The sequence below is a fragment of the Prionailurus viverrinus genome, chromosome B3 (assembly GCF_022837055.1).
Source record: "Prionailurus viverrinus isolate Anna chromosome B3, UM_Priviv_1.0, whole genome shotgun sequence".
In the NCBI taxonomy this organism is placed as follows: domain Eukaryota; kingdom Metazoa; phylum Chordata; class Mammalia; order Carnivora; family Felidae; genus Prionailurus; species Prionailurus viverrinus.
Window position 1 is genome coordinate 140,929,775 of NC_062566.1, and position 14,682 is coordinate 140,944,456.

General features: G+C 46.0%; 1 protein-coding gene across 7 annotated transcripts in view; it reads left to right on the forward strand.

Annotated features, from left to right (window-relative positions):
- The window catches only part of MARK3 (microtubule affinity regulating kinase 3), a 114,045-nt gene extending 100,459 nt beyond the window's left edge, over nucleotides 1-13,586 (forward strand). For 3 of the 7 annotated variants that reach the window (XM_047861096.1, XM_047861099.1, XM_047861102.1), the window contains 4 exons: nucleotides 3,793-4,050; nucleotides 8,847-8,873; nucleotides 10,167-10,211; nucleotides 12,633-13,586. In XM_047861096.1, coding sequence (XP_047717052.1) covers nucleotides 3,793-4,050; nucleotides 8,847-8,873; nucleotides 10,167-10,211; nucleotides 12,633-12,978 — 676 coding nt within the window. In that variant the 3' untranslated portion in view covers nucleotides 12,979-13,586. The remainder of the gene's footprint in view (nucleotides 1-3,792; nucleotides 4,051-8,846; nucleotides 8,874-10,166; nucleotides 10,212-12,632) is intronic. The other 4 variants (XM_047861100.1, XM_047861101.1, XM_047861098.1 and 1 more) reach the window with 3 other exon arrangements.
- The last annotated feature ends 1,096 nt before the right edge of the window (nucleotides 13,587-14,682 follow it).

Here is a 14,682-nt window from a genome sequence, read left to right on the forward strand (position 1 = left end):
CCCTGTCTTCCCTGCTTCCCTTGCTTTTAATGCACCCGTTGATCCCAGCTTCTCATGTGGGCAAGAGAATGTCAGCAGCTGGTCAGAGGCATCAAGCATATTGACCCTTGACCTGCCCTAAGCAGGTAATAGAGCACAAAAGACAGTCATATTAGCTGTAATGTAACTTCTTAAAAAATAAAGTATGTATTTGCATATATGTATGTATGTCTATGTATAAGAAACTAGCAAGCCTTTCTTCAGATAGTTGAATCGTTCCTTGTTCTACTCTTTCTCCTTACTTCTCACTACTGCACTTGACTAGTCTTTAAACAGAGTTGAAGGGACAGCTGGGTGGCTCAGTCGGTTGAGCGTCCGACTTCAGCTCAGATCATGGTCTCGCAGTTTGTGAGTCCAAGCCCCACATGGGGCTCGTTGCTGTCAGCCCATCAGTGCAGAGCCTGCTTCATATTCTTCTGTCTCCTTTCTGCCCCCTCCCCCACTTGTACTCCAAAAAATAAATATTAAAAAAAAAAAAAAAAAGAGTTGAATCATTTAGGACTCTGTGCTGCATCACAGGAACCCAGTCCAAACAAGCTTAAATTCAAAAGGGCATATTTGATTTCCTAGAACTAAAAATGTCTAGGAATAGAGTCAGGGTCCATCTCCTACTTCTGCTTCCTCTGTGGTGGTTCCCCTGTTGGGTTCACAGCATCAGACTTGGCATCTTCCCACACTCAGCTCTGCTCAGACAGAAGCCCTGCAGCTGTCTCTGGGTCTGTGTTGGTCTGGCTTTGGCCATGTGCCTGTCTCTAAGTCTGTCACTGACCAGGGTGGCTGGGAAACCCTGGGGTGGAGTCATTGACATCCAGAGCCTAGGAACTTGCTTCCCTAATAGCAGAATTCAAGTGTCGTTGCCACAGGATAAAAAGTAGGTGCTGAGTGGCAAAAACACAAAACTGAATCTCTTTTTATCTTTATAAGGTACTCATTTTCAGTTCTTGGACTATATTAGAGCCATTCTCCCAAGTCAGAAGACAGAATTCTCAAACAGGGGCAGGGACACACAAATCTTGAGCAATTTTTTTTTTTAATTTTTTTTTCAACGTTTATTTATTTTTGGGACAGAGAGACACAGAGCATGAACGGGGGAGGGGCAGAGAGAGAGGGAGACACAGAATCGGAAACAGGCTCCAGGCTCTGAGCCATCAGCCCAGAGCCTGACGCGGGGCTCGAACTCCCGGACCGCGAGATCGTGACCTGGCTGAAGTCGGACGCTTAACCGACTGCGCCACCCAGGCGCCCCTTGAGCAATTTATTATAAAGTGCCCATCCTCCCCCCAATGTCAGGACTGTAAGAACTCCAGTTCGTTAACTTCTCGGGAGAGCATTCATTGAGCACCATGCTTCCAGGACACTCTATCAGGGAAAGGTCACTGGGGTAGCACAGGGTGGCAGGGGCACATACTCAGTACAAAATGGGAATGATAAACTCCTGATGGGAGAGGATGACTTCATGGAGATGACTTCATGGAGAGGGTGACCTCTGGGTTGAATTTTGATGAAAATAGGTGCCTGCACTCCAGGCACAGAGAATAGTTCCTGTGAAAGTTATTTGACCTGATGCATGACCAAGGGATTGCACATCATTAGGAGCTCCAGAAAGTCAAGTCCCAGAGATGACAGTAGAAGGTAGAACCTGGAGATACAGCTTGGCGCCGCTGGGCTGTGGGTACCTGAGGGTGTGACCGGGATGCCAGGGTGAGGAATTTGAAGTCTGTCCTGAAGATGCAACATGCTTTTGAAAGGCTGTAAGTTGATGAGTGACAAGGTCAGGTTTGCATCTTGGGACGTTCATGGCTATATGTTGGACAGGTTGGGAAGTGTGTAGCCAAGACAGGCACTGAGGTATAGGTCCGTGTGGGAGAGAAGGGGAGAGGTGCAGAGACCCTGGGGTAGAGGTGGGGGCGTATATGCAGACTGACACACGGGGTCTGAGTCCTGAGTCCCTGGCTCTCCTCCAAGGAGAGAAACTGCCTCTTCGGAGCTCCAAGGGCAAGATGACTTGAGCTGGAATTAAAGCAGAGTGGCCAGGGCGCGGCTCGTCTCTCTGTGCCGGGGGGAAGCTGCAGGCATCCAGCCATGTCCATCATTCTTTTTCTCTGTCTGCAAACAGTTAATTTACTCTTAATAGTTTTCCTGCCTTGAAAAAAGGGGTTCTGTTGACCCCTTAAGAATTTTGACTGTTGTTTATAAAGAAGTGAATGTCCTTTGTGTAGGAAGATTCTCATCTATCTTGAAACAGCATAGGACACTTTGATAAATAGCAACTAATTATTATATGTGTCATTTTACTAGTCCATTTAAAATATGTCTGTGTGTTTGGAGAACAGGCCGAAAGCAAGGTGTGCTCATATTATAGATTCACTCAACCAGTTCAGTTTGAATGGAGACATCTCTTTTAGGAAAGGCTTTATTTTGTACACAGCTCAGAAAACGTTGCCCCCTCACCTAAATATTCAAACAAGTAAGATGTCATCCCCCCCCCCCCCCTTAAAGCTAATATAGCTTGGGGCGCATGTGTGGCTCAGTTAAGTGTCAGACTTCGGCTCAGGTCATGATCTCACAATTTGTGAGTTTGAGCCCCACATCGGGCTGTGTGCTGATAGCTCAGAGCCTGGAGCCTGCTTCGGATTCTGTGTCTCCTTCTCTCTGCGCGCCTCTCTCTCTCTCTCTCTCTCTCTCTCTCTCTCTCTCTCTCAAAAATAAATAAACACTTTTTTAAAAGGCTAATAAATCTTTTACTTTATTTGCGGGGGGGTGGGGTGGGGTGGGGAAAGGCAGCTACAGGTCAGTAATTGCTACAGAATCCCCAAAACAAGGTTAAGAGGAAGGTGTGTGCTTTAAATAGCAGATAACTTTTTCTGTCACTGTGCCATCATATTGTTGTTTCTGCCTCTGCCTGATCCCAACCCCCCTCCCAGCCTGACAGAAGTGTTCGCTTCTGCAGCTAGCCCTGCCTCAGTGGGTGAGACATCAGGTCGATGTCCATGCCAGCCTATGGGCACCCCTCCGATGATGGTACCTCCAATAGACAGTGAAGGAGGGAAATGTGAGGCTGTGTAAGAAAAGTGCACATTCCTTGTGAAACTAATGTGTACCCACCGCTGCTTCATTCTGTGCTGTGGATTTTATAGTCCGTGATGTGTTACTATCTGTGGTCCACAGGTGTTCTTCCTGTGTGTGGTTTTAGTTAAGCACATCCTGTCTCACGGTGTCCTTGGTCGTCTGTGCCTTTGCATACTACAGAAGGCGTAAGAAATCCCCCTCCTCTTCACAGTGCTCTTAGCATGTGGAATTTCACAGGAAACATGCCATTTGTATGTCTCTAAAACTTTTTAGTTGCCTGTTCATTTCATGTTTCTTTCTTTCACAGGGGCAGGGTTCTCGCACATAAGCACTTTGAGGAGGGAAGCAAAGGGAAAAAGCTTGAGTTAGCCATTCTGTGTCCTAGAATTTCCCTGCATTAATCTTGTCCTTGAAAATATGTACGACCTATTCCCTTAAACCCCACGAGACTCTGTCTCATTATATGCCATCTATTTGATACCCTTTCCTATTTAACTTGCCTTTTGGTCCTGAGTTCTATAAAATACTGCCTTGGGTCTAGATTTATCAGAACTGATTTTGTCCACTGAGGATAAAAGGTGTCTTTTGGGATCGTGGATTGTCGTGCGCCATGTTTGCCACACAGCTGGGCTTTTGCCAACCACGTGACAGTGAGAGTGAGTCTGTTCTGTTCTGCCCTACTAGCACTATTCCTGATCCGAGGACTCCCGTTGCTTCAACGCACAGTGTCAGCAGCGCAGCCACCCCAGACCGGCTCCGTTTCCCGCGGGGCACCGCCAGCCGCAGCACTTTCCACGGGCAGCCCCGGGAGCGGCGGACCGCCACGTATAACGGCCCACCTGCCTCGCCCAGCCTGTCCCACGAAGCCACACCACTGTCGCAGACTCGAAGCCGAGGCTCCACTAATCTTTTTAGTAAATTAACTTCAAAACTCACAAGGAGGTAAGTGCCAGGTGGTGCTGGTTGTTTGCAGCCAATGTAAGAGCAAAAGGAGAAACGTCTTCCCTGTCGTGTGACGCGGCTGCCCAGATACTTTCCACTTTGTCTTTAGCTCGTGTTTTTCTGGTTTATATATAGAATTTTATACTTTAAAACCTTTTAGAATAGGAATTACAGAGCTCAGAGTCTTCCCGACATCAGAAGTCCCTCTAGCACTTGGGAGGTTGTCGTTCTCTTTAATTACTGTTCTTTTGATCACACATCTGCCCACATGCATGGTTATTGCAGCTTAGTGCAAGCTGGCACTTCGGAAGCCGTCCCCGAGGAAGACAGTGTGCGGTGCGGCCAGCCTGGACGCAGAGGAGAGAGACCTCTCTTCTCTCATGTCGTGCCAGCATCTCTGAGGAGCACTAAGTTTCTTAGGGTCTAAATCTTAAAAACTGTTCTCTCGGTCTCAGTAAGCTATAGTAAGAACAAAGTAACTTGCTTAAACGGTACAGTTTGGCGGATAAAATTCCTGATTTATTCTCACCAAGATATAGTAAATCTGCTTGTGTATAAAATCCTTCATGTGATACTTTTTCCCTTGAGGTATTTTGAACTTTATTTCCATAACCTCATCTGGAGGCTGCAAAGGCCTAGAATCACTGATGGCTATGAGAGGAGGAAGTGCCCCTTTGCACCATAAACACATAGGCCGAGGCACCGCCAGCTGGGCCCACACTCAGGAGACTGAGGGCCCCTGCACTTTCAGGACTCCCAGGAGAGATTTCTTCGACACTGAGCTTCACCGAAGATTAGTACGTCCAAGGCATCCTGCCGCTTTGCCCACTGCAGACCCTCTTTTCATCTGTATTTTACTCAGAACAACAGTGGGGTCTTCTCCAAGCCTGAACTAGCTGGCGCCCCCTGTGGCTCACCAGCTGCCTGCTGTGGTTCCTTCCATTTTTGGAATTTAACCTGTAAGCCAAATACCGCATTTTCAGTCTCCTTAATTCATCCAGTATTTTTATGTTCTTTTAGTATTTTTAGTCTTTCTCCGGGTACTCTGCTTATTGTCAGGACATGGCTACCAAGTTAGGAGGACTTCTGCTGTCTCTTATCATCGGCTGGAGGCCAGATAGGTGCCAGAAGTTACAGCGGCCTCTTGTTCTCTTCTCGGCTCCTTTGCTGAGACCCCCTTTTCCAAACTGGGCAGAGTGGTCTAAAGGACTTCGCCAAGTTTGGGGCACCCACTCGTGACCAGTAAAAGAAGCAGGGAGCTCAATACAGGAAGTCTGCTGACCCCAGAATAATTCATTCCTTGTTTTTAGGATCATCCCATGGCCTGTCCCAGGCCTCCCTGTCCCCTAGTTGCTTCATTATGGACTAGGCTGAAATGGAATCTGTTTCCAAAACTTGGGTGATAGGAGACGGAGCCTGGTATCATTCACCTGGCTGTTTGCCTTCCCGACTGAGCTTCATGTCGACGGGTATTTTGCCCTGTAAGAGCCCTGAGTGCAGAGGGGATATGCATCAGTCAGGTCTGTCTGAGATCTAGTTACAGGTCAGCTAGTTCTGTGTCTTTACACTTTGGTCTACGATGGGCTCTTTAGGTAAAACGTCATATGTCAGGGGCTCCTGGCTGGCTCAGTCAGTAGAGCACGAGACTCTAATTTTTTTTTTAACATTTATTTATTTTTGAGACAGAGACAGAGCATGAACAGGGGAGGAGTAGAGAGAGAGGGAGACACAGAATCTGAAGCAGGCTCCAGGCTCTGAGCCGTCAGCCCAGAGCCCGACGCGGGGCTCGAATTCACAGACTGTGAGATCGTGACCTGAGTTGAAGTCGGACACTTAACCGACTGAGCCACCCACGCACTCCAGTAGAGCACGAGACTCTTGATCTTGGGATGTGAGTTCAAGCCCCACGTTAGGTGAAGGAATTACTTAGAAATAAAATCTGGGGGACGGCGGGGCACCTGGGTGGCTCAGTCAGTTAAGCATCCAACTCTTGATCTCACCTCAGGTCACGATCTCATGGTTTGTGAGTTCGAGCCCCGCATCAGGCTCTGTGCTGACAGCATGGAGCCTGCTTGGTATTCTCTGTCCCCCTCTCTCTCGGCCCCTCCCCTCTCATGCTCGCTCTCTCTCTCTCTCTCTCTCTCTCTCAAAAGAAATACATAAATAAACTTAAAAAAAATATCTTGGGGCACCTGAGTGGCTCAGTCAGTTAAGTGTCTGACTTTGGCTCAGGTCATGATCTCACAGTTCTTGGGTTCAAGCCCCACATCAGTCTCTGTACTGACAGCTCGGAGCCTGGAGCCTGCTTCGGATTTTGTGTCTCCCTCTCTCTCTCTGCCCCTCCCTGCTGACACTGTCTCTCTCTCTCTCTCTCTCTCTCTCTCTCTCTCTCTCTCAATCTCTCTCTCTCTCCTTCAAAAATAAACATTAAAAAAAAAAAAAGATTTTATTTTTAAGTAATCTCTACCGCCAATGTGGGGCTCAAACTCAACAACCCCAAGATCAGCAGTCACATGCTCTTCCTACTGAGCCAGCTGGGCACCCCTGATTGTTGCCTCTGTGCTGTATTTTTCCTGTGTGCTAAGTTAAGGTAGATAAGCGTCCTTAGATGTATATAGAGCTATACTTGTTTCTCATTGATAAACATGCACGTGTCACATACGTACAAACACATTCTCACATACTCACGTAATCTCCACCGTCCACCTTGTGTAGTAGATACTCTTACTGTTGTGTAGAACAAGCTGGAAATGAGATTCAGAGAGTTTAAGGCACATGTTGAAGATTCTACAGCCAAAAAATGCTGAGCCAGAAAGGTGCCTCCAGAAGAGGCCCTCCAGGGCACACTGCGTGTGCTGCCCTACAGAGCAGAACGGTCAAGGATAGTGTAGGCTGGAATCCTTGTCCCTCATTCTCTAATTTAGTGTATTTCATGCATTTCAATTAAAATTGGAGACAGATTTCTTGGTTTAATTAAAAAAAAAAAAAGTCTCAGGGGTCATCTTACTTTACATTTGCAGGCAATTTCCACCCCTAAAGATTTACAGAAAGGTAGTCTTCTGTTTGTTAAAGTTTGCAAACTGAGGTCTGTAGTCTTCCCTGGTTACTGTACTTTAGCGGTGGTCCGTTTCTTCTTGCTGCCGCTGTCAGCGTCGGCTGCTTATCCTGCCCTGACAATAAATGCTAAGATCAGAGTCCTGGTGCCCAAAAGAGGCTCAGGTGTTCTCACTCAGGTGCTGCGTCGGAGACCTGCTCAGACCTGGTGGGAGGAGATCCGCCGCCAGGAAGCCTGTGTTCTCTTGGCTCTGACTCTGCCCTGGGTACGTGTGGCTTTGGAGAGCTGTGTGCTCTCCAACCTCGGAAGCCATTTGTAGTCAGAAGGAGCAAGGCTTCCCGCTCCTGGGGCCAGGCCTGGCCTGCTTAGGGTTCTCAGGGTCACTCCTACCCTATCGGCAGAACAGCCCAGGCATGATGTAGGTGCCTCTGTGTGCCTCGCGCTGGTCCGCGGGGCCTGGCAGGAGTAGAGAGCCTCAGTCCCGCTGCTCCTCCTCTTTATACCTCAGGGATTCGTGGCTGAAAAAGCGAGGAAGAGCAGTTGGGTGCTTGACCAATAACCCTGACCTTTCTCAGGCAGAAAATTGGGAAGTGAAAATACCGAAAGGCCTTTTAATCGGTTTTCAACTAAAATAATCTTTTGAATAATCCTGCCTTATTATGTAGTGCTTAATTATTTACAAAATCCTGTCACATGCATGATCTTCTCTGCTGCATATAACTCCTCTGTGGACCACTTCTGATCTGATTATGAAGTGGTTGGCTGTTACCTACAGTCGTTAGCTGTTTTCTAATTGGGCAGCATCTGAAGCAATGTCAAAGTTACCAGTATTAGAAAAACCGACCCACGGAATTCGTTACTTCATTCACTCAGACTGAATTCTGTGTTCAGTCACAGAACTGGGAAGTTTCAGAAATGGTTTGACAAGGCCAGCCTGCGCTCGCCCAGGAATGCTGACCACATGATCGTACAAGCCTGATGGGTAGTTTGGAATTTCTTTTGTCAGATTCTGTTCAGTACAACCTCAGCATCTCCTTAAGTTTTAATGAGCAAAGTTACTTCTAAATACGGTTATTCCATTTTATTACACAGAACATAAACATGAAACCCCCGTTGTTACCATTTTGTTTCCATTCATTTTGCTGTCTAAAACTCTGAAAAGTCCACTTCGTTTTAAACCGCAGTAACTTACTGTTTTATTGAGAAGTGATTTATGTGATACCACTGTAGCAGACATTCTGTTAATGTTTAAATCGTCTTCCTGAAATAAGTAATGGTTCTCTTAATGGTTGAACATTTTAAAATGAACTTTTTAATGTTGTATAGAAGGTGAGATTTTTGTTCATAGAATATTCTGAAGAGAATCAAGAAATGTTACTTTATTACTATAGTATATTGCACATGACTTAAGTCATTTCTTTAACATGGAATGTTGGATTTTATTAGCTTAAAGTCTATCCATCTGAAGAACCTTTAAATTTAATTACAGCTAATGTCAATATTTACTGCTAAATTTTTTCTTACAAGGACAGATTTTTTTATATTTCTAGAAAATTAAAAGATCATGTACTCGATTACCTGTAATTTTACTTTTTCAACAAATGTCACTGTTTCATCGTTCATTGGACAGAAGAGGAGCCCTGTTTTGTTGTTTTTCTTTCTCTCTATAATTGACTAGATTTTCTATTTCATTTGTGCAAGTCATTTTTGTTAATTTTGTTTTTGGCTTAATTTCTTTTAGAAACATGTCATTCAGGTTTATCAAAAGGTAGGATTTATATATACACATTATTTTTCAATCCTTACCCCAAAATGGCTCCTGCAATTAACATCAGGTTTGGCTTTCTAGCCTTGTTTTTGTTTTGTTTTGTTTTGTTTTGTTTTGTTTCTTAAAAACTAAACTTTCTGCTGAGAACTACATACTTACTTCTTTGTAAGGAGCCTCGGAAAGAAGTAGATTGACTCTGTCAGGCGCCCACATAACAACAGGCCTGTGCATGCTCTGTGCATTGTCTTTCTTTGGTAGAATTATTTAGCATCCAAATAATTCTGTCTTCATACTAATAACACTTAGCATGCTTCTGTTTGAAGAATGCAATGTTCAGTAATATTAATGTACAATTAATGGTTGGCCTCAGGCATGCAGAAGGTAAGTGGTAACTGTTGCCATTTTTTATTTCATGAAGGATTGAATCTGCAGAAGGCTTTAAAATGACGGGGAAATTAGCTAATATTTTTATGGGGGAAACAAGCATAAAATTCAGACCTACAGCCTCATTTAGTTTGAGGTTTTTGGAAACTAAGGTGTGGGCAGCTGCAGAGCAGAAATGCTTTAATATTTTCAGAGAGTTGAAGAGCAGTATTCTAAAAGCCGCTTTCCACCAACCACTGAAGAAAGTGTGTCTCGTTACTTTTATCTAAAGCACTGTAAGAAATCCTATTCCTACCAGGTGAATATGTTTTGATGATAACGAATCAGGAGACTAACAACACACGCATAATGAGGTAGAAAATCTGCCATTTGGCCTCCGTGTGTCCAGAAAGCCAGGCTATGGACTTTTTTCTATGTTGATGAAATCAGTGGGTCACTGAAAGGCTGTGTGAACGTGAGCTCTTTATCAAAAACTGGGAAGAGTGCTTTCCTCCTATGGGAAATTCCACTCCATGATTTTAATCTTCCCAGCAAATTTTTCCTCGGGCAGAAAATTTTGTAGTTGAATGTAGGATTTAACTGATAGAATTCATTTCCTTTTAGTTAAAAACCATTACACTTTGGGGGAGGTATTAAAAAGTCAGCAGACCTCCAATTCCAGAGCCAGGCAGAGATGCCCGGTGCGCGGTCGGCCTCCCAGCCTGCCTGCCAGCTCGCACAGAGAACAGCGGCCTGGGCCGGTCACCCCTGGGAGACTACGAGCTGAACAAGAGTTGGCTGGTGACCCCAAGTGCTTTGGATTTGTTCATATTATGACGTCTGTGTTTGTATGTGGGTGGTCGTGTATCGGTCTGTAAGATTTCTTTTCTCTTTCCCATTTCTCTGTGCTTCTGCATTCTGTTCGTTGAGGCTTCCAACTGAATATGAGAGGAACGGGAGATATGAGGGCTCAAGGTGAGGGGAATGATTTTTACTTAAAATATTTTATAGGTATTTAGCTCGTGTCTGTGGCAGAGACGATGCTCTTTTCTGACTATCCCGCATCAGATCCCTGCTCTCAATGTAGGGATTGCTTGGCAGAGTCCCGTTGTGTGGTTTGTGAAGCAGGAGCCTGTCGCTGCTGCCACCTGTTAGTGGCCACTTGAGGGCGCCAGAGCGCCATGGCTGCCCACTGGTGAAAGCCTTCCAGGTCCAGCCTTTCCACTGGGCTTCCACTGGGCATTTGGGTGCTAAAATATGCCGCCCTCCTGCCTGGGGGCTGATGGCCTGAAGTGAGCTCTGGGAGTCAGTAGGAGCACTCTTGCTGTGTCCATGACTCCTGCACCATCCTGCTCTCAAGGAATGAAAGCAGAATATGGAGTTGAATTTTCATATTTTAAATTAGATGGTTTTTTTGAAGAACAATTATGTAGTCAGATGTTTTGCTTTTACATCTTGTAGATCATTTTGTATTTCATTACACAAGTCCGGGGGGTGGGGGAGTTCGCCAGATAGGCCCAGGTAGGCTGCCATGGTTCTGGGTCTTTTCTACTCGGGCTCATTCCATACCAGTCGCCACCGTGCTGTTTTGGGTCCCCGTTAACCCATTTGCTCTCTTTCTGCTCTTTCTGAAGCCCAGCTCTGATCATGTGACTTTTCTGAATGAAAAGTTGCAGGGGCCCCATTACCTGACCCACCCTGGGTGGCCTCAGCAGCCCTGGCGTCCCCCACCCTCCCCACCGAGGTTGAGGCAGAGTGCCCGGATGACGGCCTGGCAGCGCTCCCACCCCAGGCCTGCCCATCCCAGCCTCAAGCAGGCTCCAGCTGTCCTATTTGCTTCCTGCAAGTACTCAGCGGCTGTTGTGGGGGTGATGCTGTGCCCCCAGTTCCAGTCCATCTGCACACTTGATTATACCCTAAACACATTCTGTGCTTTCCACACCTCCTTGCCTTTGCTTATGATACTCCCTCTGCTCAGCACACGATCTCTCCTTCCCCACCCCCGTTGTATTGGAATTCTATGGGCTCTTGGTAGCTCTTCCCAGATGCCCTCCCTCCTGGAACCCATTTCCTCATTTCCCCCGCCCTCCTCCCTTTAGAGGGCCCTACCTGTCTTTTCTGCCCCCGCCCCCTCATGGTGTGCTCATACCTTTCCTGTGCTAGTGCTATTTCCTTAAGTTGCAGTCTTCCCTCCCTCAACCCCAACGCAGCTTGAGAGCTTTTGCTCATTTTTGTAACCTATTTAGTACCTAAAACAGCATTTTATACACAGGAAGCTCCTGATCAACTTTAGTGGGTGTGAACCAAATTGAATATTTTACCAGCAGCCTGGCAGCTCTATCTAAAGTAAAACCTATAGCCCCAAACCCTCAGCTTTGATGAATTTGCCGATTTTGCCATTGGATTAAGTGTATTTATCATGCACGTGCAGGGTGTTTTTAAAACACAAGAGTGTTAGGTGTTCACCTTCCTAATTGAAACATTCAGATGTACACGTGAGAGTGTAAATAACGGGTTTGTGGCAATGATTAAATGCTGGGGAACGGCAGGATAGTAGACACCTGGTCTTGGGGTTCCCAAGAGAATTGTGCCTGGGACCCCGCTATGACATCACCTCTTAGATGTTGGGACCACAGCTTATACTCTGTGCATCGATACAGCTTGCATTCACACCAGTGGCTTCAGTGCTCAGCAGCAGATAAGCTTTAACGTTTCATTTTCCTGTTTCAGTAGTAAGATAATGTCATCTAAGAATTATTTTTAACTGTGACGTCAGAATTGTAACAAAATGGAAAAATATTCAGGTGGGCGGAGGGAACTGAGAACAGCCCACCCCGCACCCAGCTGTGTACTCAGCATGGGGGGGCCATTTGCAAGGAAAGTGATTTTGAACCATGTGGAGTCACTGGCTATCCTGAGTACCATCTCCAGCGAAAGGTCGTGATGAGCTGAATTAAAAGAAAAGTACTACTGGCCTGCCGACCCGTCCTCCCTGAGCTGGGCCTCTGGGGGGCCCTTTCGGCTCCTTGCCGCCTGCAGTCAGCCTAGAGGGGAGAGCTGGGCTTTTGGAGAGGCGCTCCGCCATGTAATTTGCTGATCTCCAAGGATTCTGTTTCACAAATTATCTTCTTAATTTTATTAAATATGGACGGCTGATGAAGATTTTCCAGCCAGGTAGAATTTTGCCTTTATGGGTTATGATTTGGAAGGGAGTCCGGGGGTGGGTGGTAGATGAATACTTCTCCGTAAAGGAACAGATAATCAGATGTGAGCCTGTGCAAGAAAAATGTGGAGGTCAGTCATGCTACATCGAAGATGTTGATTATGAGCTAGCTGTAACAGAAAAGGTTGGTTTTTCTGTGCAATTAAAAATAAACCTGCTACTGTGCATTTCAGTCGCAACGTATCTGCTGAGCAAAAGGAGGAAAACAAAGAAGCAAAACCTCGCTCCCTGCGCTTTACCTGGAGCATGAAAACCACTAGTTCCATGGACCCCAGTGACATGATGCGGGAGATCCGCAAAGTGCTGGATGCCAATAACTGCGACTATGAGCAGAGAGAACGCTTCCTACTCTTCTGTGTCCACGGTGATGGGCACGCGGAGAACCTCGTGCAGTGGGAGATGGAGGTGTGCAAGCTGCCAAGACTGTCTCTGAACGGGGTCCGGTTTAAGCGGATATCAGGGACATCCATAGCTTTCAAAAATATTGCTTCCAAAATTGCCAACGAGCTAAAGCTGTAACCCAGTAATTACGGTGTAAATTAAGTAGCAATTTAAAGTGTTTTCCTGAACACTGATGGAAATGTATAGAGTAATATTTAGGTAATAACGTCTGCATCTTCTAAATCATGATATTAAAATATAAGGACGAGAGCACGCCTGGGAGCGGAAGCTGGCCTTTTTTCTACGAATGCACTACATTAAAGATGTGTGACACGCGTGCCCTCTGTCTTATTTCCATTGCCCTGAAAGTCAGCGTGTGACATCATCGCCACGGGCCTCCTGTCTGTGTGGTGTGAGCGTGGACTGTGCGTGTGAAGTAGTGCATACGGAAGCATCTCCTTACACTGGCAGCCAGAGTTGTTACGAGTACCTCTGTGGGAGATCATTTGGTGCTAAAACATTAAAATTGCCAAGGAGGAAAATACTGAATTACTACTAAGAATTAACCTTAACCTTAAGACTAGTTGATAATTAATACAGGTTTACAGTTCATGCCTGTGGTTTTGTGTTTGTTGTTTTGTGGGTTTTTTTTAGTGCAAAAGGTTTAAATTTATAGTTGTGAACATTGCTTGTGTTTTTCTAAGTAGATTCACAAGATAATTAAAAATTCACTTTTTCTCAGTAAAGTCTTCCATTGTCTCCTAATGCTGTATTTAAGACTCAAATTAAGGCAGTGACTAAATGTTTTTGCCTCCGCCACCAACTTGAACAAAAGCAAATGGAAAGTGTATGAAGGCCTGGGGCCACTTTGTCCTTAGCGTGGATCCCAGCATTTTGTGATTACTAGCATCTTTTTTCTCCAAAGGAAATAAAGGGAGAAGTCGGCCCTCCTGGTGACCTGAGGAGGAAGGGAATCAGGAGCCTCGCGAGCCCATGTGGAGAGACGCCAGGTCTTGACGGTTCTGGGTTGGTTCTCCACGACGTATGTAATTCTCCTCTCTTGTTTTTTGATTCAGTACATGAATCAATCCTACAGCTTTTTCCCAGCACCCTGCATGGTTATACAGAGGGAGTAATGAATTCATCAGTTAGTGTGACACTTGAATCTCATGGGGAAACTGCCACATCGATTGGTGTGCTGTTTTGGGTTCTGGGTTTTTTTCTTGTTGGTCAAAGTGTGAAAGTCTAGACAGTCACTCGGTCACAGATATTTACTACCACAGGCAGAGCACTGTTTTAGGTGTTTGTGACACATCAGGGAAGAAAACAAAGATCCCTAGAGCCTCTTGAAGCATATGTCCTAATAGGACGGCAGTCAATAAGCATTAGTAAGTAAAGTAGGAACAAAGTGGTCAATGCCAGGAAAAAAATTGCAGGGCGGGTTGAGGCATTGCTAGGGACCTGAGGTTTGGTTGGTGCCACGTTACATGGGGTGATGGTTGGGGGGTGTGGCTTGGCCTCTCTGGGAGCAAGAAGAAGCCAGGAAAGCTGTTCAGAGGCTGTCGGCAATGATTAGGCAAGAGGTAACTGGCCTAGGGAGACGGTGGTCAGTTCTGGATTATGTCCTGAAAACAGAGTCAACCCATCTGCTCTTGATTGGATGTGGATGAGTTCTGGCCTGAACAGGAAGGATGGGTTTGCTGTCCATTGGAATTAACCATTCTGTGGTTAATCACCACTGCTGTGGCCGGGAGGGAGAACAGGAGAGCAGTTTTGAATGCCCGGAGTTTGAGGTGCCTTCAAGACACCGTATGGGCAGCCGGGACAGACCCCGGGAGAGGC